Source organism: Hyla sarda, chromosome 3 (assembly GCF_029499605.1).
Source record: "Hyla sarda isolate aHylSar1 chromosome 3, aHylSar1.hap1, whole genome shotgun sequence".
Classification (NCBI taxonomy): Eukaryota; Metazoa; Chordata; class Amphibia; order Anura; family Hylidae; genus Hyla; species Hyla sarda.
The window spans coordinates 257,054,766-257,078,663 of record NC_079191.1 but is presented as its reverse complement, the minus strand read 5'-3'; the positions used below and the strand labels follow the sequence as shown (position 1 = coordinate 257,078,663).

At 39.6% G+C, this 23,898-nt stretch overlaps 1 protein-coding gene across 5 annotated transcripts in view; it reads right to left on the bottom strand.

The window, feature by feature from the left end:
• Window positions 1-4,810: 4,810 nt before the first annotated feature.
• Window positions 4,811-23,898, bottom strand: part of NCOA7 (nuclear receptor coactivator 7) — a 211,120-nt gene continuing 192,032 nt past the window's right edge. For 4 of the 5 annotated variants that reach the window (XM_056566476.1, XM_056566480.1, XM_056566477.1 and 1 more), the window contains 6 exons: window positions 22,950-23,097; window positions 10,308-10,445; window positions 9,251-9,403; window positions 7,307-7,402; window positions 6,426-6,499; window positions 4,811-5,949 (listed from right to left, as the gene is read on the bottom strand). In XM_056566476.1, the coding sequence (XP_056422451.1) occupies window positions 5,814-5,949; window positions 6,426-6,499; window positions 7,307-7,402; window positions 9,251-9,403; window positions 10,308-10,445; window positions 22,950-23,097 (745 nt within the window). In that variant the 3' untranslated portion in view covers window positions 4,811-5,813. Of the gene's footprint in view, window positions 5,950-6,425; window positions 6,500-7,306; window positions 7,403-9,250; window positions 9,404-10,307; window positions 10,446-10,905; window positions 11,161-22,949; window positions 23,098-23,898 lie in introns of those variants that run through there. The other variant, XM_056566481.1, reaches the window with a different exon arrangement.

Here is a 23,898-nt window from a genome sequence, read left to right as displayed (position 1 = left end):
TCAGGGCCTGTTTAGGTAAAGAAGTGCCTGTGAAATAGACAAGTGTGTAAGTGTAGTCCTTCGGTGGTGAAGCTTTGCACAAACATTTTCCCTATTATGCAAATAAATAAATAAAAAAGTCACAGTTGATGAATAAATGTCCACTGCATCTGTCAAAAAATAGGGCTCAATGTTATGCACTGATGGGAAACACCGTAATTCAATGTTTAAAAGGGTACTCTGCACCCCTAGACCTCTTATCCCATATCCAAAGGATAGGGGATAAGATGTCAGATCGCCGGGGTCCCGCTGCTGTGGGCCCCCGGGATCTCGGTTGCTGCACCCACCTGTATGGCTTCCACCTCACACCGGCAACGCTGGAGGCTTCGGAGCCCGACCACAATGGCGGACGAGCGTGACGTCACGCCCCGCCCTCTCAATGCAAGTCTATGGGAGAGGGTGTGACGGACCTCCCATAGACTTGCATTGAGGGGGCGGGGCGTGATGTCACACGGGGGCGGAGTCGTGACATTACGCTCGTCCGCCATTGTGATCGGGCTCCGAAGCCTCCAGCGTTGCCGGTGTGAGGTGGAAGCCGTACAGGTGAAACATTCCTCAGAGATTTTGGTCCATAGGGACATCTGTACTCCGCCCCCCTTTAATGTGTCTGAATACTTGTCCATATAGTATACATTTATTTTTGGGATAATGCTTGGCTGTGTTTAATTCTTTCAGTGTTGGCTGTATTTTAAGTTCTCCTCCACTCGGGCATACACTTACTGGCCACTTTATTAGGTATACTTTGCTAGATAAAGGTGTTTTACCAAAAATGTGTCAGAAATTGTTCATATTTTATGGTCTCTTTATATTTTTTAAAATGACCTAAATAAAGCTGTTGCATTTTAAGAATTTCTCTGTGCCTGGATCGGATGTGCTGGGATTTTACTCTGTGTTGTCATTCTTGCATACCGGCTGCATGCCCTAAGCACATAATTGGTCATAAGTCCTCCGTCAACATTACTGTGGAGGGGTGAGCGGACATTTTTGCTTTCCATATACTTTGCTAGTACATTTTTGTGGCACACTTACTGCAATGTGCTGGAAACATTCCTCAGAGATTTTGGTCCATAGGGACACGATGACATCACTCACTTGCTGCAGATTTGTCGGCCGCACATCCGGGATGTGAATCTGTGAAAGTCATTGCCTCGTTCAAGAAACAGGTTAGAAATGATGTAAGGCTTGTGACATGGTGCATTACCCTGCTGGAAGTAGCCATTAGTAGATGGATACATTGTAGTCATAAAAGGATGAACATGGTCAACAACAATACCCAGGTAAGCTGTTGCATTGAAACAATTCTCAGTTGGTACTAAGGGGCTTAAAGTGCCCCAAGAAAATGTCCCCCCACACCATTACACCACTGGCCTAAACAGTTGACACAAAGTATTTTTTCATGTTATTGTGCCAAATTCTGACTGTTTAGACGGCAATGCATTTCCAAGCAGATTCCGCAAAAAGAATTGACATGTCAATTCTTTCTGCTAAGGATGTAATCAGAATTTCCTTAGTAAACCTTAGTAAATATGGGACACACGCCTTTTTCATTGTTTTTTTTCCTGAGAAATGGAGTGATGGTCAGGTTTGAGGGTGTTATCAGGCACAAATTCGACACATTACTAAATAACTCCTAATGTGATTATGCTGCAATGAAATTTCCGAGCGGAACTACCAGATTCTGCTTGAAAATTCTGTTATTCTGGAACCATGAACAGATTGCATCAATAATTAAGTCCTCTCGATCTTTGACAAAGTGCGCATGCGCAGGAAATGCATTGGGGTGTATGGGATGGGGCACTTTGTGTGAGCAGAGAAGCTTTCTATAGAATGGAATTGTGTTTTAATGCATATTCAATAAAGGACAAGTTTTACTGAAGAGCTGGATTGAGAGGACTTTTGTCTTGTTGCAGTCATAACGGGCGCTGAGCTTAACGCAGATCTGAGAATTCTACAGATGAGGAGGTGAGCCGAGGATACTGTGTTCTCATTCATTGTTCCATGGGCAGATACATTACAGGAGTATAAAGGCCATTGTGACATATTAATTTAATTAATGCATAGACTTTCACGAGAAAGTGTGTGGCCATAATGTCTCTGTACAATTTTTCAATACTTTTTTTTTTTTTTAGGATAGGGAAAATAGCTATAAACTGGATGCATTGCTTTCTGTTACAATCAGTCATAAAATAAAATCACAGAAAAAAGGCATCACTGAGGTCAACGACATGCCCCCTCCATACAGCTCAATGGGAGAGGCTGGGAATCATGAACGCCGCATCTCCACCTCTCCCATAGAGATTCATGGAGGGGGCATGTTGGCAAAGCAATCAGACACTTAGCCCTTATCCGCAAGGTAGGGGATAAGTGTCAAGGGCTGCAGATTTCCTTTAAATTGAGGCATATACGGGGTGGCAGTAACATGATAACCTGTAGTTATTTTTTGGAATGATTAATTTGCAGTTTGCGGAATGTCCACACTAAGATTCTCCATGCGGATATTTAATTGTGTGAACATGGCCTAAGACAGACTGTGCTGGATGATATCAAATGGAGTGTTTTTTTTTGTTACCATTTAACATACAAGTCTTGTTTTCAAGTATTTGACTGGTTTCCTTCAAAAAAAAGAAAAAAAAATGGATACTTTGCTGAATGCCTAAAAATTTGGTATAAAAAGATCAAAATGACTATACTATGTCAGATCTTTCATTTCTTTTGAAGCTTTCCACTTTTGAATCCCCAAACCATTCTCCTGTTTACCTATGAAACGTTCGCTGCGTCCATACACCGCACGCTTGGCTTTCAGTCCTAGAGACATGTCAAAAGTTTTATTTGTTGGAAGTCTGAATGTTCAGACCTCCACCAATCAGAAGAACGAGCTGGGAGAAGTCCGCTCAAAGCATTCTCTACCAGCTCTATTTTACCATGATCGACACATACTCACACTGTAAGTCTATGAAGCATGTCTCAATCACATGACAGAGCATTGGTGCAGTCTGTACCCCGGCTCGTTCTTCTGATCAGTGGAGGTCTGAACACTTAGGGGGAGATTTATCAAAACTTGTGCAAAGGAAACCTTGCCCAGTTGCCCATAGCAACCAATCAGATCACTGCTTTCATTTTGCACAGGCCCTTTTAAAAATAAAAGCAGCTGATTGGTTGCTATGGGGAACTGGGCAAGTTTTCCTCTGCACAGGTTTTGATAAATGTCCCCCAGATCAAAACTTTTGACATTGACATCACGCACCCCTTTTTACAGTTTCGTGATATACTTTTCCGTTCCCAAGATATGTGGGTTTATAAAATTCAGGGAATCAGTCAGATAGGTGTGACCTTATTTTCATAATGGGAATGAATATAAGGTGATGGGTGGGATTATAAAGTCAGGGGGTGTTAATGCCCTTCCAAGCATCAGCAGCAGTGATATACCTGCCATCTTCTAATGTGCAGAATGTCACTACAGCGTCCACAAAACCTACAAAAAGATATGTATTACAGTCTAGTCCATGCATGGTAGGAAACATGAAGCACTGAGACACAGGGACTAGAAGCACCAAGAGATCTCTCTGAAGGACGAAGAGGTCATATGATGCTCCAGAAGAAGGCATCTTGGGGATGTTCTATGGACAAAACAAGCAGAACGAGCAACAGAAACCAAAAAGGTAATTGAAGTTTAACATTTTCCTGGTTTCTTTTCAGATACAATAACTCTTATAGAAGTCTTTAAGGAATAACAGCTGAGCTCTTATTGTTTCCTTTGGAAAACAGAGTTTTTCATTTCCACAGTTTTGGTAAATAAGGCTCATGTGTATAATGTACTGTTCAATAATAGTGTATATATTTCATATCAAACAATTAATCCTGTTTAATAAAAAGCTGAATTACACATTTGCCACAAAAAATGCCAGTATTTATAACTTTCTAGCCTAACTTTTAGGCCAAGCTATTACTTTGTGCCAAGCTATCCCTCACTGTCCAGCACGGAACTAAAATTCTTTTTGTCCTGTTTTTAAAATCGGTTTGATACCCTGCTGCACACAATTTCATTATAATATTAGGGGACAGTGAAATTGGTTTTCAAAGCAGATTTTACTTTTTGCATTGATGAATGAATAAATGATAGATTGTGCATTGTTATTATGCAACATTCATTGGCATTTGCCATTAGAAAAACAAATCATGAGGAAGGTATTCAGGGTATTAAAAGGGTTATCCAGGAATAGAAAATCAGAGCTAATTTCTTCCAAAGACAGCACCACACACATCCTCAGGTTGTCTGTATTATTACAACTTGGCTCCATTCACTTCACTTCATTGGAATTGAGCTGCAATACTACACACTACCTGAGGAGATTAGCTGTTTTCTAATCCTGAATAACCCCTTTAGCAGAAACATGCCTACATATTTCAGTAAAAACTTTTGACACCAAGTAAAGCATAGTCAAAAGGATTCACTCAAACAGTCCAAAAACAAATGTGGCATAGAAAGCATGACACTAATGTGAACAGAGACCACAAGTGTGGGTTACTCATTGTGATATATGTACATTGTACAGTATAAGCCCAGGCTAATATTTGCAGTGTGTATGTGTATACAAGGTTTATGAATAAAAAGTGTCAATGATATTAGGTCATCTAGAATTTTAGTTATAAGGTAATAAAAATGTTATATTTGTGTTACAGGCCAATAACAAGCCTTTGAGGAATGTTCATATTCTAAGTTTGCATTCTTTGTACCAAATGAAATATGTTAGGCAGTGATTGTAGTCAGTAATTCTGGATATCCACTTTATTATAAGAATTCTCCCAGCATTTCTGATAAGTGGCAGGCAATTACACTAACAATCATATCAAGTACAGCACAACCCACCCGCACTAGAGTGGATGAAACACTAGATCAGCTAAAACTTTGCATTTCAAGGCAAAACAAATAAAAATCTGTAGGAGATAAAATTAAAAGTTACAAAAATAAAATAAGCAGCTTTCAGAAACGACCTGCGTTCCTCAATACAATACTCATCCCTGCAACAACAAAGTCAAATGCCATATAATCTTTTTCACAGGAAGCTTTTCTGTCCACATTCGCTCAGCTAAAACCAGATATACATATAAAAATGGCAATGCTTTCTGCGCCATATTGTGGTCTTATGCTATTAAGCAAGACAGCAGTTCACACCGACTATGATGGTTGAGCAGCAATGCTCCATAGCGCGGAGCACTGCTTGGCTTAATCCACCGACTTTAGTACTATATCATAGATTGGTCACTGTAGTGTAAATATATGTGAATATGTACTTTAGAAGTACAATCCTTGGAAAAAGTGCTCTGAATGGAGGTCTAGAAATGTGTGGTCAACAGTAGTTTTCGGAAAATAAACTTGACAATATATAGTAACGCAGTTCCCTTATAATCTTACATAACTGAGGCCGTTGCTTAAATATTTGCTTCATTACGCAGCCTCTTAATCTTACTGTATGAATGTGACATTTTGTCTTGTGTTCCCTCTATTATCATGTGAATGCTCAAGCCATAGATATTAGCATTTCATACAAAGCTTCAATAATAAAATCCTTTAACAAATTTGAAGTTCTATGTCTAGTCCTGCACCAACAGTGTGAAGCAGTTATGACGTGTCCATAACAGTATTGCATTCATGGAAAAACGCAGATTCTTCAGTGCACCCATAATTGGGCCATGTGTTTGACCACTTCCCGTCTTGTCTGGATCTGCTCCCCTGAAATGTCTGAAATGTACATCTTATATTCTCCAGTATCCCTTTACTCAAAGGCCCACACTTCTAGATCTTGCACAATGAAGTCTTCTTTCTTGGATAAGATATCATTGTTGAAAGTGCTGCAGGGGTTACTGTGTCCATGATATAGATCAGAGTCCAGCCACAGTCCAAATCGACCACTGAAGAAAATACAAACATTAGGGTAAAGAACTAGAACTGAATGTTATTATTGAATGCCGTGTCTACTGGGTCCTGTGATGAGGACACAATTACACTAAGATGTTCTCTAACTGTTTGGGCATTAAGTGCAATAACTTGTGCTACACATTGTGGAAAATGTATCATCAATATATGTAGTCTATATTCTTGCTTTAAGTTTGGCGCAGTTTTTTGTGACTTTTTGCAAAGGCTATTTTCTCGTGATTGTGTAGGTATGTCAAAATAAAGTTGTTTTTCGGCAGGGGTCATGAATTTACCATATGAGACTTTTGTTAAAAAGCTACTTACGGTTTCCCGTGAGATTTAGAAAGTTAATATACATTACTTGAATTCAATATATATCAATATATATGTTTTTGTCTGCTTTTGTGATAGCACATGCAACACCAATTACTGCCAAAAGTAATCAGTAATACCAAGTAAACTGAATACTAACCCTCCACCACCAAGCTGCAAGGAAGTGGTGTCTCCATTGATGAAGTAAGAATTATCTCCACTCCATTTAAATGCCTACAACAATTAGAAAGTATTCTGGTGAAAACCACAAGATATCTCATTTGACAGCAACTAAACACAAGACGAAATAAAAAATGCTGTTAGGGTAGGATCACACGTGCCGTATATTGCAGCGTATTTTCTGCAGCTTAGTTTGCTACCCATTGACTTCAGGAAAATACGGCACATGGGACCTTTTCCCTTAAAGAGTAAATTTCCAGTTATATAGTTTATGCCAAATATTCACACTTGGATATTTAACATAATACAGTCATGCTGAAATCTGCCTTTGCCATTTTAAAGTTGTGCAACTTAGAAACATGCTACAAGCTGCCATGCATCCCAATGAGCTGACATTTTGTAGTCTGGTGTTATTACTTAATTTTAATGCATTAAATATCATTCTATACTTTTGGCTTAAGCTACTTTCTCACTTTTCTTTTTTAGCCTTTAACGGACATTTTTAAGACGGGAACAAAAGGGGAATAACAGGTCCCGATGGATCCCATTTACTATAATGGGGTCCATCGGGCGCTGTTATTTTGTAGTGGGGAAACAGACGGCACATGCAGTACTTTTTCTCCCGCTACTCTCCCCGGCTCCCCTGACAGCCGTCACACTGCCACGTCCTAACGGCAGTGTGAAAGAAGCCTTATATCAAACTATGTAGCTTTAGGGGCAGTTTTTTCATGCATTGTGTATCCATGCAGGATCGCTTGCTGGTAGGCATTTTTATTGGGGGTATTTCCAGTCCTACCTAATATATCTTTAGTTCTGATAATCCTAAAATGGAAGGAGAGGGAAGAAAAAGAAATCACTTACCTTAAAATCAGGATTGAAGGTGAACAGGAACGTTTCCCCTGTGCCATAATAATGATCACTGAGTCTGAAAGGGTGTGTTGCATATGCCCCAAATACCTGTTTTAAATGTTGCAAAAAAGATCATACAGATGTACTTTAAACTTCATCATTTTAGTTACAGATAGATATACACCCGTCATTTTCATAATAAAGACAGAGACATTGTGCAGAGATATAAGATGTTCTACTAAGTAACACTCACGGAAGCATTAACTGGGAAAATATAAATCACACTGTGATTATTTAGAATTGTGGTCAGAAGGGTCATGCTGCCAGGGCATTGTCCTGGCACTTATCGTGGCTCTTCCACAAAAAAAAGTTTCCTTGACAACCAAATAGGTATGTGTTACAACATCATAGGAAAAGATAGAAAAATTATCCTCTTGCAGAGGGAAAGATGGGAACAAGACTTAATAATATTCAAGGTAAATACAATGCAATACTGCGAGAAAAGAAAAAAATTAAATTGGACTTCAGCTCAATACATAAAAGTAGCATCAAGGGGATGAGAACAAAAAGTACAAAAGAGACAGAAAACTAAATTGTTTAATTGATTTAGAAAATCAGAAGTGTTAATGTAGGGTTGCCATGTTTCTGATGTGGTTTTTTTTTTTTTTTAAATGTTACTATACAAAAAAATAAAATAAATAAAGTTTATTGGGCACCTACGACCTTTCCATTCAGTCCATACTCAGAACATAAAATGGCTGCCCTGACACCAAGACATCCCTGTACCTGCACATGACAGAAATCAGGCAATATATTTCCATGATCTCCCTTTGCATAACCACACCCTTTAAATTACACTGAGAGTATGTTCACACTGAGGAATTGGTAAGGAATTGACGAGGAATCATTTTGTTCAGGAAATTTTGCCAATCTGTTATCTTCAGCTTGGAGCGAAATTGGTGCAGAATTTGAAAATTAATTTGACACTGAATTTTTAAGAGGAAATCTGGAGGAGGATCAGTACTACAACCACCAATGGGCTCCTTCTCAATTCTCCTTTAAAAATTCCAAGAAAAAAAATGCTACTTCATATGTGAATCTTCTCATGGAATACAATTCAGCATCGGAATTGTAAACAGAGTGGCGGAAAGACCAATAAAGTGGAAGCGGAATTGGAGCTGAATATTGGCACGGAATTACTCACGTAAAAGCCTTTTCAATTCCTTAGTGTAAAAAGACCCTTAGGGCTCTTTCCCATATGCCACAAAAATACCAGATTGAAAATTATGTCAAAACCAACCACATTGCTGTCAATAGGGTTGTTCCTAGAATTCACTGTGTCAGTTGTCACACCAGTCCAGACCACTGACAAGAGAATGCTTATTGAAACATTTTCTTATGCTGTTTTCTACAACAATAACGAACTAAAACCTTTTTTTTTTTTTTTTTTTTTATTGCAAAGGTTTATAGACGAACTTCATACATGCATCAACAAGGCTTCACTTGATGATGAAATATCATAGGTATCACTGGGGTAAACTGGAAACAGCAGGATGAATCGCTATGGTCAGATGTGGAGGTGCTCCCGTGGTGAAACCAAAACTGTACAAGCAGGTATGTAGAATGAACGTAGCACTCACCTGATGACCGGTGCAAACATGGAGGTTTTATTACAAAATTGCGGTGCAGGACATCAAAATATCAGGACAGTGAGGACAAAACAAAAAGCGCTCATTCTACATACCTGCATAAATATTATTACCATTACCATTGTGCCCTAGGAGGTCTGCAGCATTTCAGTTTATGGACAGGTAGACAAAAATATGTGGACCATGAAAATGGCATTTGGCGATAATTATTATTTTTTTTTTTAAACTCCTTTGCTGCTATCATACTGATCCCCAATGTGGTATTGTACATCTCCTGCACAACAGAACAAACTTATCATTCACACACCTGGTTGTCCATGTCTTTGACTACCAAGAGTACTGGACTGTCCAGAGAACATAAATTCCTGTACAAGGTCTTTAGGCTAGTTCCATGCTGTTGTGTACTGTAAACCAGATGCCAAGGATATCCTTGAACCCTTGCAGGCAGTCTGTGGGCTAACTAGAAGAAAACAAAAAGTTCACTGTAAGGCTATGATTGCTAATAAGCAGTATGTGTAGAAACATGAAGAAAAAGAGGTTTAATGTGTAGAGTAAACATGGCATTACTTTGTCCGAATACAGAATGTAAAGATATATCCAGAACTATTGTGACCTCTAACGCAATGTCAGTTTCTTAACAATTGAAAATAATGTCCACATAGCATGCAGGTGTAAGGGATCGTGTGAAAAATTCCTTTAGAGAAATCTTAGAAAACTTTCCTGTATCCCAAGACATCAGGAACAGACTAACTGGTTTGTAGTAACATGCACTAGAAGCTGACTGAGGGCACACTGGAGATACAAATGATGTATACGAATGATAAATAACTGCACCTATATTTTATCGTACTGTGCAGAAAACCTATGAGATTCAAGCTGATATCCAGAGTCTGGATAAATGTTCCCAAAACCATTTAACGTATTTAATGTTGTCTACAATAGTTAAAAGTAGAGGTGTTAAATGCATCTGTCATTAAGTCTGTCAGAGACCTGTCAAAAGTTTTGTTCCGTCTGAGTCTCCGTGCTTAGACCACCACCGATCATTAGAATGAGCGTGATGGATCGGGGAATGAATCCACAATTCTGATTTATTTCAAAAATAGAATCCACATGTTATGAATATTGCAGCAGCCTTTCTGATCAGGAATGCTGATTGATTGTCTTTAAGGCTTTGAAAAATGCATGCAATACTTATTAAGTAATAATGACAGTCCCATAGTAATATAGAGCTTACCAACTTACTGAAAAACCTTCAGATGCAAATACACTTTTACTACAAATGACAGCTTATGATTTTTATGGTATTACACAACAGTGTGCAATTAATAGATTCAGCGAGACAGCTATAAGTCTACGGTTTTTACCTTCTCAATGTGTGTATCATCCAGCAAATCGCTTTTTTGTTTCAAATCAGGCAGAAAATCCTCATGTGCCTCTTCTTCCTCCTCATCATCATAACTGCAATTACTTTTCCGACGTTTTGCCTCTTGTACGGTGATGATCTAAGAAACAGAGGTTTTTAAGTTCTTCAAATGACACTAGCTGACAGCATAGCGTGAGAACATAAATGACAAATAAGAAAACTTACTCCTGAGCTTAAGAATGTAAAACCTCCACCACAAGGCCCTTGACATCAACATACACTACTGTGGCACTCTATTTTTGCGCATGATAAAGTCAGAGATGCTTGATAATCATAGAAGTGGTTACTTAATAAATAGTCACAGATGGAGGGAATTCAATTCTGCAGCTGTCAAACCGAAGATTCTTCCATAAATAATATGGAACAAAATATCTACCGGTACTTACCTTTCAAACTCGTTCTATTATACTCAATCAATTGAGTCTATAACATTTTGCATAAAAAGTCCCCAAAATGTTTAACACCGTACCTAACCCTTGTCTCCAATAAAAATGCAGAACACACAAAAATACCTGTAGAATAAAATGTAAGCAATCTACCTGCACATAAGGCTCTTGAACCCCATTTGCAATGTAGAGGATTTTGATGTTCAGTGGTTTGTTAGTACTCCGCATTGTAGCCGTTTAAGATCTCTGAAAACCTGAAGCCATGTGGGACCTTTATATGCTCGTGGCAAGCATGCAGAGTCTAGGAAGGACCAGCCTAAAACCACACAGGGGTTTCACTTTAGCTTGATGAAATGAAGTTTCTATTTCCTGCTGAAAAGGAGGAGCTGTGCAGGAAGCAGCTTGCCTCAGTTAGTGCTTGTGTGAAGAACACAAGGGGAATGAATATTACAAACACAACGTTTAGCGTGTTACAGGAAAAGGCTTCACTAGATCTGGCAGTGGACCCACCTGATTTTCAGGCTTCTGAAGTTTAGACTATTGAGCTGCAGTTAAGTTCATTGCCATCTATTTCCCTTTGTATCCAAAACACCTAGATGCAGAAATACTAGCTGAAACTCACACGGATGACACCTCTAACCACCACAGCGTGTCCCTTATCTCTGGAATGCAGATTTATCATCAGGTACAGCAACCGCATTATACTCCAGCTTACCAACAAGATAATCAAAAACAAAACGTTTAGGGTATGTTCACACATCATAATAACTGCAGCATATTCGTAACATGTGATCATACACTTACAAACTACTTGGATGGCACAATATGCCAGTAAAAATACACGGACTGAAGTCAGTCATCCGAAATTTGGTCTGTATAAGGTGGTCTTCCCACATCATAAAATATGATTGTGTACAGTACCCCACATCTCTCCTCCTTGAATCCCCCTTATTTATTTTACAACTTTTTGTTAAAGTCAAGGATAACTACCGTATATACTCGAGTATAAGCCGACCCGAATATAAGCCGAGGCCCCTAATTTCACCCCAAAAACCCAGGAAGTTATTGACTCGAGTATAAGCCTAGGGTGCGAAATACATCATCCCCCCCTGTTATCATCCAGACCCCCGTCATTAACACCCTCATCATCATCACCTGTCATCATCCCCCCTTCATCATCATTACCCTGTCATCATCCCCCCTTCATCCTCATTACCTGTCATCATCCCCCCCTTCCGGAGGGGGTCTGGATGACGACGAAGGCCCGGGCAGTGGTCTACAACCTGCGGACCTCCAGATGTTTCAAAACTAAAACTCCCAGGATGCCCGGACAGCCGATGGCTTTCCGGGCTTGCTGGGAGTTGTAGTTTTGAAACATCTGGAGGTCTGCAGGTTGAAGACCACTGAGGGCGGAGAGTTCACTCGAGTATAAGCCGAGGGGGGTGTTTTCAGCACGAAAAATCGTGCAGAAAAACTCGGCTTATACTCGAGTATATACGGTAAGTATAAATTTAGTAAAACATAACTACTAGTATATTGATTTCTTACACTATTTACCACTACTTTTAGCCAGCTATCTGTTACCACTACAGCTACTAGTACTACTCATTTACACTATGGAATCTCCGCCCCTTGGCACTGGCAAAACAAGCTGGCGCTAGGACCGATCAGGAATGCGCCGTCTCAATAGACGACCATGCATTTCAGAGGAGATTCCACCTAAAGAATGAACATGTTCATTCTTACGGCAAAGTCCGGGGTCCACAATTTCCGCGGCAGAACACCTGTAGTGTGGAAATTCCATAGTGTGAATGGTGCAACAGAATCTCATTGAAAAAAAATGGGAGGCTGCTGTACCATATTTTCTAAGAATTCCGGAGCAGAATCTGCTTGGCAAATCCATAGTGTAAATAAGGGTAGTTTACTCTTGAAACATACTCCAAAGACAAAATTGGGATGCCCACCCATCTACCAAGATACCTTTAGTTCTGAAGGCACATGGAATGGGATTTTTTTTTTTAATCTTTCCACACAGGGGCTTAGGAGGCAGCAGCACAGAACATGTAATAGTGTGTTTGCAGACAGTGAGAACTTTACCCACACAAGTTACTGTCTGTTCTTGTATGGCCTATTTTGTTCTGCAGAGCAGCATCAGAGGCGGGTCTAGCCAATGAGCATAGTGAATGGAACATATACTAGACCCAAAGGCAAAACTGACTTTGTATTTTTTCTTACAGATACAGCCAGTAAAAGCAAAAGGTAGGGTTATTCAAGCAGTGCAAATTCTTCAGCATACAGGCAACCCTTTAGATCACCACATGGAGCTCTGCTATACCTGGAAAAAAATGTGAAATTCATGGTAAATTTTGCAAAATATGTAAATTTTCCAGGTTTATATATGAAGGTTAGGTCCTTAGAACCACATAAAGGACTCAGCCCATTTTGGCCTTAAGGACCCAGCAAAGTTTCGTTTTTTCCTCCTCCCCTTCTAAAAATCATAACGCTTTTAATTTTGCACCTACAGACCCATATAAGGTTTTTTTTTTTTTTTTTTTTTGCGTTACCAATTGTACTTTGTAATGACATTACTTATTTTATAACAAAATCTGCAGCAAAACAAAGAGAACATTTACTCGTGGGGTGAAATAAAAAGAAACAAAAAAGCCATTTTGTAACTTTTGGGGACTTTTGTTTCTACACAGTGCACTTTTCAGTAAAAATGAATACTTATCTTTATTCTGTAGGTCCATACGGCTACAAAGATACTCAATTTATGTAGGTTTTATTTTATTTTACTACTTTACTAATACCAAAATGAGTATTTTTAAATTTGTCATCTTCTGACCCCTATAACTTATTTTTCCTCATATGGGGCTATTTGAGGGTGAATTATTTGCACCGTGGTCTGTAGTTTATCGGTATCATTTTTGCTTTTTATAATTTTTTTTTTAATGGTATATAAAGTGACCGTATGGTTCAACTCACAGTAATATAGGGAAATTGCAGCAGCCAGTGATTTACTGGTGTGTGTGTGTGTGTATATATATATATATATATATATATATATATATATATATATATATTTATTTATTATCATTAGCAATAATTGAAAAGGTGTCAGGTGTGCTTGGTGACCTTTGCAGAGGTCATAGAGGAAGGGGAGGCTGATCTGTGAGCAACAGCTATTGTGTGTACCTCTGTTATCTATTCACTGGTGTCACCTTCCACTGTACTCTTGAATGTGATAAGGAGGACACTGGGAAGTTATCTGTACAGAACAGGAAATCTAAGCGTTTTGTCAGTTATCAATTGAAACTGCAAGATTCCAGCCTAATTTAAAATATAGAACAATGGGAAATTAGAAAGAAAAAAAAAACAAAAACAAAAAAACAGAAAAACAAAAACAATCACAACATAAAAAAAAATATACTGTAGTTAATAAAACTTCATATAAATAAAATAAAAACTTCATATAAATACAATAGATCATTTTCTGACAACACATTCACTTTAGGGCTAGGGCTTACTGGTATTCACATATTAAATACAAATTTATATATAAAAAGGTAATTCACTACCCAGGCTGAGTTAAAAGTAGTGTTGATAGTATTCTAGGTAAGTTTTTGAATCAAACTTCTCTAGTGAAGATTACTCAGATAGATCTCTGATCCATATCATCCAGTCCTCAGAAATACCTCTCAATGGACCCTCAGGGTCACAAGCAATGGTAAGGAACAACTTCCACCAGGATTTACAAAAAGTGGATGCTCTGATGCAATTGGTTGGCGAGGCTCTTTCAGCCCGTGAGTACCCCTACACTGTGCCCTCTACCGAGCACTCACCATAAAAAAAAAAAAGAACTTTATGACTTTATAAAGTCCTAGCCACACTAGAATAAATTACTTTGGACAGGAGATACTCATCTACAGACTTCCCAACCATGTTTCCATGTTGTAACCCTTGCCACTCTTCTCCTACAGCTGCTGAAGAGCTGTGTAAGGGTAGTAAATCAGGTATACTCACACACCCAATCCAATAGTTAATCACTTAGCACAGAGTCATTATTCTCTATTAGAATGTCCATCACTTTCTAAACTTCATCACTTTTAAAAAGGAAGCCAAAAATCCAAAACCATTTCACATGCTGCAGAATTTGTTCAGATACTTGCACAGATATTTCAAAACAAACTGCAGCAATATACAAATTATAAAAAAAATAGGAAAACCCCTTCATATGCAGTGAACATAAACTACAACGTATCATATGCACGCTCCAGCATATAGTATACCCCTTAATTTATCCTACTGTATGTTGACGCATTAAGGCATTTTTACATGCCTCAAAACTTTTCATGCAAATATGTCACAAATACTCGGCAAAAACCACATGCGCTATGTGCAGATTTTGTTGCAGACTCTTTGTGAATCTCACCCCTTATCTCACCCCTATGTACAGAAACTAGTGCAGTCAGTTACAAAGCCTCAACATAAGGAGCGTCCTTTGGCTGCAAATCTACAGGTAAATTTCCCGGCAAGAGATAAATCTAAAGTATTTATCATTCTCCACCCTCCTTAACATTACTGCCCTAGGTTCGCTGTTCTGGTCCCTGCTGCAATTAATACAGTGAGTTTGGTCTCCTCCCGGCCTGGCAGGAGACCAAACTCAGGAAGTGCTTCTTCTGGCTCCACTGAGCTTGAATGACATATGCACAGAGCCTCACGTAAAGTTGCACAGAGCTTCATTGAAAGCTGCACAGACTGAAAACTGCACAGACTGAGAGCCCCAAAACAAACAAAGGATAAAACAAGTGAAGTGGCAGAGTGCATATAACGTATTATGAATTACGAAGATTAAGATTACGACGAAACATGAGAATTATATTTTAACATCACAGTGTTAATACTGTTTTGAAACAGTGAGCCTTAACCCCACAGGTGAGCCTACACCCCACAGGTGTTTGTTGACTTTTCGGATGTGTACATGACTTTTCGGATGTGTACATGAAAAAAAAAAATAAATAAATAAATTATTATATATATATATATATATATATATATATATATATATATTTTTTTTTTTTTTTTTTTACTAAAATGCAGTTTTCCCCCCAAATTAACCATTTTTACAAGAGGTAATAGGAGAAAATGCCCCCCAAAAGTTGTAACCCCATTTCTTCTGAGTATGGAAATACCCCATGTGTGAACGTCAAGTGCACTGCGGGCGAACTACAATGCTCAGAAGAGGAGGAGTCACATTTGGATTTTTGAAAGCAAATTTTGCTGAAATTGTTTTTGGGGGGCATGTTGCATTTAGGAAGCCCCTATGGTGCCAGAAGAGCAGAAAACATGGCAAACTATTTGGAAAACTACACCCCTCAAGGAACGTAACAAGCGGTACACCCCACAGGTGTTTGACAAATTTCCGCCAAAGTTGGACGTGAATGAAAAATTAGATTTTTTTCACTAAAATGCTGTTGTTACCCCAAATTTTTCATTTTCACAAGGGGTAATAGGAGAAAAAGCCTCCCAAAATGTTTAAGCCCATTTCTTCTGAGTATGGAAATACCCAATATGTGGATGTAAAGTGCTCTGTGGGCAAACTACAATGTTCAGAACAGGAGGAGTGCCATTGGGCTTTTGGAGAGAGAATTTGCTTGGAATGGAAGTCGGGGGCCATGTGTGTTTACAAAGCCCCCATGCTGCCAGAACAGTGGACCCCCCACATGTGACCCTATTTCAGAAACTACACCCCTCACAGAATGTAATTAGGGGTGCAGTGAGCATTTACACCCCACTGGCTTTTGACAGATCTTTGGAACAGTGGGCTGTGCAAATGAAATATAAAAATTTTTATTTTCATGGACCACTGTTCAAAATGTTTTTGAACCAGTGGGGTGTAAATGCTCACTGCACCCCTTGAGGGGTGTAGTTTCCAAAATGGGGTCACATGTGGGGGGGGGGTCCACTGTTCTGGCACCATGGGGGCTTTGTAAAAGCACATGGCCTTTAATGCAAGACACATTCTCTCTCCAAAAGCCCATTGGCACTCCTTCTCTTCTGAGCATTGTAGTTCGCCTGCAGAGCACTTTACATCGTCATATAAGGTATTTATATATTTAGAAGAATTGGGGTTACAAATTATGGGGGGCTTTTTTCCTATTTCCCCTTGTGAAAATGAAAAATTTGGGATAACACCAGCATTTTTGTGATTTTTTTTTTTCTTCTCATTTTCACATCCCACTTTAACGAAAATTCTTCAAACACCTGTGGGGTGTTAAGGCTCACTATACCCCTTGTTATGTTTTGTAAGGGGTGTTGTTTCCAAAATGGGGTCACATGTGGGTGTTTTTTTTTTTTGCGTTTATGTCAGAATTGCTGTAACGATCAGCCACCCCTGTGCAAATCACCTCAAATGTACATGGTGCTCTCACTTCTGAGCCTTATTATGCGCTCGCAGAGCATTTTATGTCCACATATTGAGTATTTCCGTACTCAGAAGAAATTGCGTTACAAATTTTGGGGGTCTTTTTTTCCTTTTACCTCATGTGAAAATGAAAAGTATGGGGCAACACCAGCATGTTAGCGTAAACATTTTTAAAAATGTACAATAACATGCTGGAGTAGACCCCAACTTTACCTTTTCATAAGGGGTGAAAGGAGAAAAAAAATATATAAAAAATTTATTAGGCAATTTCTCCCAAGTACAGAAACTGTACTCTAAACTGTTGCCTTGAAATACGACAGGGCGCCATGCGCCAATTTGAGGCCTAAATTAGGGATTTGCATAGGGACAGACCATGATACAAGAATTAGACTTGCCTCCGATACCAAAATTACCCTACGGCAGGGTGCCTCCAGCTGTTGCAAAACGACAACTCCCAGCATGATCTTTGGCTGTCCCTGCATGCTGGGGGTTGTAGTTATACAACAGCTGGAGGCACACTGGTTGAAAAACAGAGTATGTTACTTAACTCAGTGTTTCGCAACCAGTGTGCCTCCAGCTGTTGCTAAACTATAACTCCCAGCATGTACGGTCTACCAGTGCATGCTGGGAGTTGTAATTTTCAACAGCTGGAGGTTGCGAAACTGAGTTAGGTAAACTGTGTTTCACAACCAGTGTGCCTTCAGCTGTTGCAAAACTACAACTCTCAGAATGCACTTACAGCCAAAGGGCATGCTGGGACTTGTAGTTATGCAACAGGTGGAGGCACACGACTGCAAATCCCATCATGCCCTTTGGTTTTCATAGAAAAAATGTGCCTCCAGCTGTTGCATAACTACAACCCCCAGCATGCACAAAATACCAAAGGGCATGCTGGGAGTTGTAGTTGTGCGTTCTGCTGTTGCATAACAACAACCCCCGGCATGCCCTTTTGTGCATGCTGGGAGTTGTTTCTAGGCAACAGCAGGAGGCACGGTCTTACGTCCTGCCCAACATCCTGCCGCCGCTGCTGTCACTGCTCCGGGGGCCCCAAACCTGCTGCCGATGCCGGGGATCAGGGGCCTTCACTACAGGTACACACTCCTGGCACCCGCTATCGTCCTCCGGAGTAGGGGTGGAGCAGGTGCTGTTAGGGACACCCCCACAGCAGGCATCCTGATTCCGGACAACGAATCAGGACAATCCTGAGGTGGCACCAGTGCCACCTCTCTCCTGTTGCTAAAGGGTCATAGGTGCCGTCCAACACAGCACCTATCACCCTTTTTTTCTGGGTCACCGGGGACCCGATTGACCCGGAATCGCCACAAATCGCCAATCTGAGTTGATCCACATTGGGGGGGTTTTGCACAGGGTGCCTGCTGAATGAATGATTACAGGTACGCCCTGGGTCCTTAAGGGGTTAAAGGGGTACTCCGCTGGAAATTTTTATTTATTACATTTTTTTTTTTTCTTTTTATCAATTGGTGCCAGAAAGTTGAACGTTAATTACAAATTGTAAAATTGTAATCCTTCCAGTACTTATCAGCTGTTGTATACTACAGAGGAAGTTCTTTTCTTTTTGAATTTCTTTTCAGTCTGACCACAATGCTCTCTGCTGACACCTCTCTCCAGAGCAGGATAGGTTTGCTATGGGGATATGCATCTATTCTGGACAGTTCCTGACATGGATAGTTCCTTACATGTACAGAGGTGTCAGCAGAGAGCACTGTGGTCAGACAGAAAATAATTATACAACTTCCAACTATACTGCTGATAAGTACTGGAAGGATTAAAATTTTCATATAGAAGTAATTTACAAATCTGTTTAACATTCTGGCACCAGTTGATTTAAAAAAAAATTGTTTTCCAATGGAGTACCCCCTTAAAGGGGAGCTGGGAATGGGACAGTGTTGTAGTGCGAGGGGGAAAAAAGGGGGCAGTTGCCCCAGGTGCAAAACTATCAAGAACGCAAAATCTTGTGCCCCTAAGTATGTAAAGTTAACTGCAATGCAGTTAGAAGGTGTGATGAAGCAGAGAGCCATTAACATTTCACTCTGCCACTTGCTCCCAGCCTCTTTCATTGTGGTCTTCCCCAAGTGGAGCAAAGAAGGGAGAAGGGCTTCACCGAGCGGCTGTGTGGGAGCTGGGAGAAGATTTTTTGTTCCCCTTTGGTGATAGGGGATCTATCTAATAATGGAAATTATCTACCTACCAGGGGCAACCACTTAATGGGGAGAATTACCTGCCTACCAGGGGCACCTAATTAATAGGGGGAAAATTACCAGCTCCAGCTCCTGTATCACCGAACAATTGCTACCAGTTCCTAAATTATTTTAGGGTATTTCATATTGTGTTTTTTTTCATTGCTCAGTTGCTATAAAAAGTCTTATTTGGTCCTTCAATCTATACTACTTTAAAAGGGAAGCTGTCATCAGTGTCACCCGAACTAACCTTAGTACAGTACAGGCCTGTAGTGCAGGTAACCCTGATAATGATACTTATCTATCCCCAATCAGTGGTCCCATTCATTTGTTATGCTCCTTGTTCGAGCTCCAGGAGCATGCTGACACCACCACTGCACCTGATGTCAGCATGCTCCTGGAGTGCTGCCCAAGCGAAGAAGATTATGGACAAACAAGAATACAGATCAGGGATAGGCAAGTATGGTTATCATCAGTGTTACTCGCACTACACGCCTGTACCAACAGGTTAGTGTGGGTGACACTGATGACCGTTTCCCATTAAGTAGATGACAATAACATGAATCTGTATGATAACATTGCATGCTGGGTCTCTAAATTACAACCAAAAAGATTCATAAATCTGTTCAGGAGCTGTGGAGGTTAAAGGGGTACTCCAGTGGAAAACCTTTTTTTTTCTTTTCTTTCTGGTGGCAGAAAGCTAAACATATTTGTAAATTACTGCTATTAAAAAATCTAAATCCTTCCTTATTAGCTGCTGAATACTACAGAGGAAATTATTTTCTTTTTTGGTCAACCCCCGATTTCAGACCCGAACAAAAATAGTGTGAAATCGGATGCGGATCAAATCAGATGTGTGTAATTTATTCGATTTTTTAATGGAGGTCAATGGATCCGACTTTATATGCGATTTCATACGATTTTAAGCTATAAAAATAGTGTACTCAAGTCGGGTGGAGAAATTGTGATGTGAATGCTGCCTAACATATCTCAGAAAAGAAACAGACCACGGAACTGGGTATATGATGCAAATAAAAAGGGTTCCTTTATTGCGGCATTGCAGGTAACAGGAGTGAACAGTGAGGCTGCCTGACTGTTCACTCCTGTTACCTGCGATGCCGCAATAAAGGAACCCTTTTTATTTGCATCATATACCCAGTTCCGCGGTCTGTTTCTTTTCTGAGATTTTTAAACGCTGCTGTTTCTTCTGCTGAGCACGGGACTGCTGGAATCAACTCTGCTATACATCCAGGACTTCATTTGGCTGTGAGTAGTGCAGGGCATTGTTTCTTTGTTTGACTGCAGCCTAACATATAGTTGGTTGCCATATGTTTGAAACAAAACAAAAACAAAAAATGTTTTTTGAAAATACATTACTGATCCAGTGTTACAGTCCACTATATAATTCAGAGCTGAAATTATCCAGCATTCCTTGGTGGCTTATAATGTCTGCAGAGAGCATTACGGTACATGGGCAGTCTCCTGCTAAAAGTATAGTCTTATGGGGGGGTTGTCTAGATTAAGAAAAACTCATTTTATAATCGCCTCTTGGTGCCTGGAGAACATTCCCACTATATTGCAGCAACTCCAAAAATCTTTAATAGACCTGTCTGATGACAAGTTTGAGGACTGCCTCCAATGACGAACAGAAAAATTGTATCATTATATCCCAAATGAACAACTAACCCCTTTGCAACATTGACATGTCAGGTCTGTCAAATTACTCGTATCCTTGACATTTTTCCTTATGTTCATATGTTCTTAAAATGTCATTTAAACTGTCATTACGTGATATCACATGTTTCATTTTCAATAAAACTGAATTGAAAAGAAAGAAAAATTGTACACAATGACACTGTCTGTAACTCTGCATCAAATCAAAAGAAGTAATGCAATGCAAAGTTACCCTAATTTTCATTTACAATAAAAGGAGACAATCTTAAAGGGGTTATCCACAGGATAGATGTTAACTTTCTGACTGGCAGAGATCACACGGTCCCAATGCCCTGAATGAATGGAGCCGCAGCACGCCACTCACTTAGGACTGGCACTACTGGCTACCTTCAGTAGTCTGACTTACATCGATCAGATGCTTATCTGGTGGAGAGAGAATATATATTAAGCTTGACATAACCCCTTTAATACCTTAATGTGTGCCATGTTTTTTTCACCACATATGGTAAGTCCTGCACTGCAGAGATTTTCTACTGTGGTATAGCTGCTGTTATAAGGTATATAGATAATTCTGTATGCAATCTACTTGACTACAAAGGCTTTTTTTTTTTTTTTATCTGACATATGTCTCTTTATGTGGTAATGAATTTGGAATGTTTTTACTGATCAAAGAGATTCTGAAACAGTTTATTCGTGATATATTCTACTTTATATTTGCGATAATTTTTTGTTGATACATCATCATACATGCAGCAGTTTGTGCGATAAACTCCAAAATATTGTGAAAAAATTGGAATTAGATTAGCATTTTTTCTAGATTTAAAATTAACTACATGATGTTTATGGCGTTCATTGTAAAAATGATGTTATCTTTATTTGGTGGGTCAGTAAGATTATGGCTATACCCAATTTACAGTGTGTGGTTTTTTTTTTTCCCTTTTCACAACAGAATTTTTCCCCCCCATTTGTGTGTTGCCATGTTCTGACAGCCATAACTATTTTTTCGTCCAACTGTATTGTGTGAGAGTTTATTTTTTTGCATATCGAGCTGTACTTTTTAGTGTTACCACCAATACATGCTACCTTTTTATCATTTTTTATTATTTATAGAGACAAGTTGACCAAAACGAGCAAAATTTTTTTTTTCTTTTTTAACAGCGTTCACCATTGCGAATGTGGCAATACCCATCACATATTTTTTAAGGAGAATATAGGGCTTCATTTGGAAAGGGGTATTTTTGTTTATTTATTTAATTTATTGAAAAAAAAAAACATTTATTTTGTTATTTTGACACTTTTTACTTCTGATCGTTATTCCACTATATTGCAGTACAGATATATGGTGTCCACTTGGCCTGAAGAAAGCAATCATCTGGCCTCCTGCTGACATGCCATTCATCGGGACCCCTCAACTGCATAACAGGGTTGTTGATGGGGGACAGGGGGAACCCCCTCCCCCTGGAAATCCTTTAGAAGCAGTGGTCAGTACTGACCACAGAATCTATGGGGTTAAAACTGCTGCAATCTGGAATTCCCCAGTTGCAGCAGGATGCCGGCTGTCATTCCAGGATGACAGCTGGTTCCCATTGCTGGTCTCTGCCTGCAGCGTGTCCCGCAGGGCAAGAAATAGGTAGGACTTTTATGTACTATCTGTGGTGGGAACTTACCCGCTGCAAGAACGTTCTCATACATAAAAATAAAAATTTAAAAAAACCAACACAAAGAACTTTTTAATTGTTACGATTGTTCCGCAGCACCCAATAATTTTTATTATCTGTACTCCCCACTACATTAATTTGAATCTTTACTTATTGATAGAAATTCTGATATTAATGCATATTTTTTGTACACATTTGCTGGGAGAAGAGTCGCTAAAAGTTCCAAAGACTTGATAGTCTTACCTCCCAGCTTTTAGTAGAGGGTTCACTGAAGAAGTTGTCAATCATGTCAAGTTCATCTTTCTCCACCACCACGAATCCTTGCTCTTTTGCATCTTTTCCATAAACTTCAGGAGACCATTGAACAAAAAAAGTGTACAGATGATCCACTCTGCAAAATAAAGTATGAAAAGAATGGGTCAGGAATACACTACGTACAGATGTAGGTATTTCAGATACATATCAAAATGAATTAACCATTAAAGGGGTACTACAGCCTTAATTAACCTAAAGTAGCTGGGACGTTCCACAATCTCCGGAACGGGACCCCATCTCAATCAATGAGGAGCGTGTGTCATCTACCAATAGAAATAAATGGAGCGCGTGAAGTCTATCAGAGCGTCGATGATGCCAGAGTGCTGGACTCTGGTCTCTTCGGAGCACGCGCTCCCCACTCAGAACCGGGTTACGTTCCGGAGATTACGGGGGATCCCACCAGTCAGACCCCTCCTTGATCAGCTACTTATCCCCTATTCTGTGGATAGGGGATAAGTTAAGTTTGGCTGCAGTACCCCTTTAACTCTTGCCACTGCAGCGATTTTTGGTTTTATCTCCCCCTATCTTCTTACAGCATTTTATAGTTTTTGTTATGCTTAAAGTGTACGTGTCTCAAGAGAAAAAAAATGCTCCAGAGTTACTCTTTAAGGGTCAATTCACACGTGTGCATTTTCTGCTGCAGATTTGGTTCAGCTGTCAATGGGCAACAAAATCTGCAGGAGCAAATCTGCAACAAAAATATGCACATGTGAACATACCCTAACTGTGCTGATCCTGTGTGTGCTTACATCCTGGTTTTCACCTAATGTTTCCTAATTCCCTTGCTTCTGTTGCTTACACTCCATGCAGTTCACTGAAGAGAAGGGGAATTTCCCCTGCTTCCTCTCACATCTGATGTGGGAACTTTTTTCCTTAC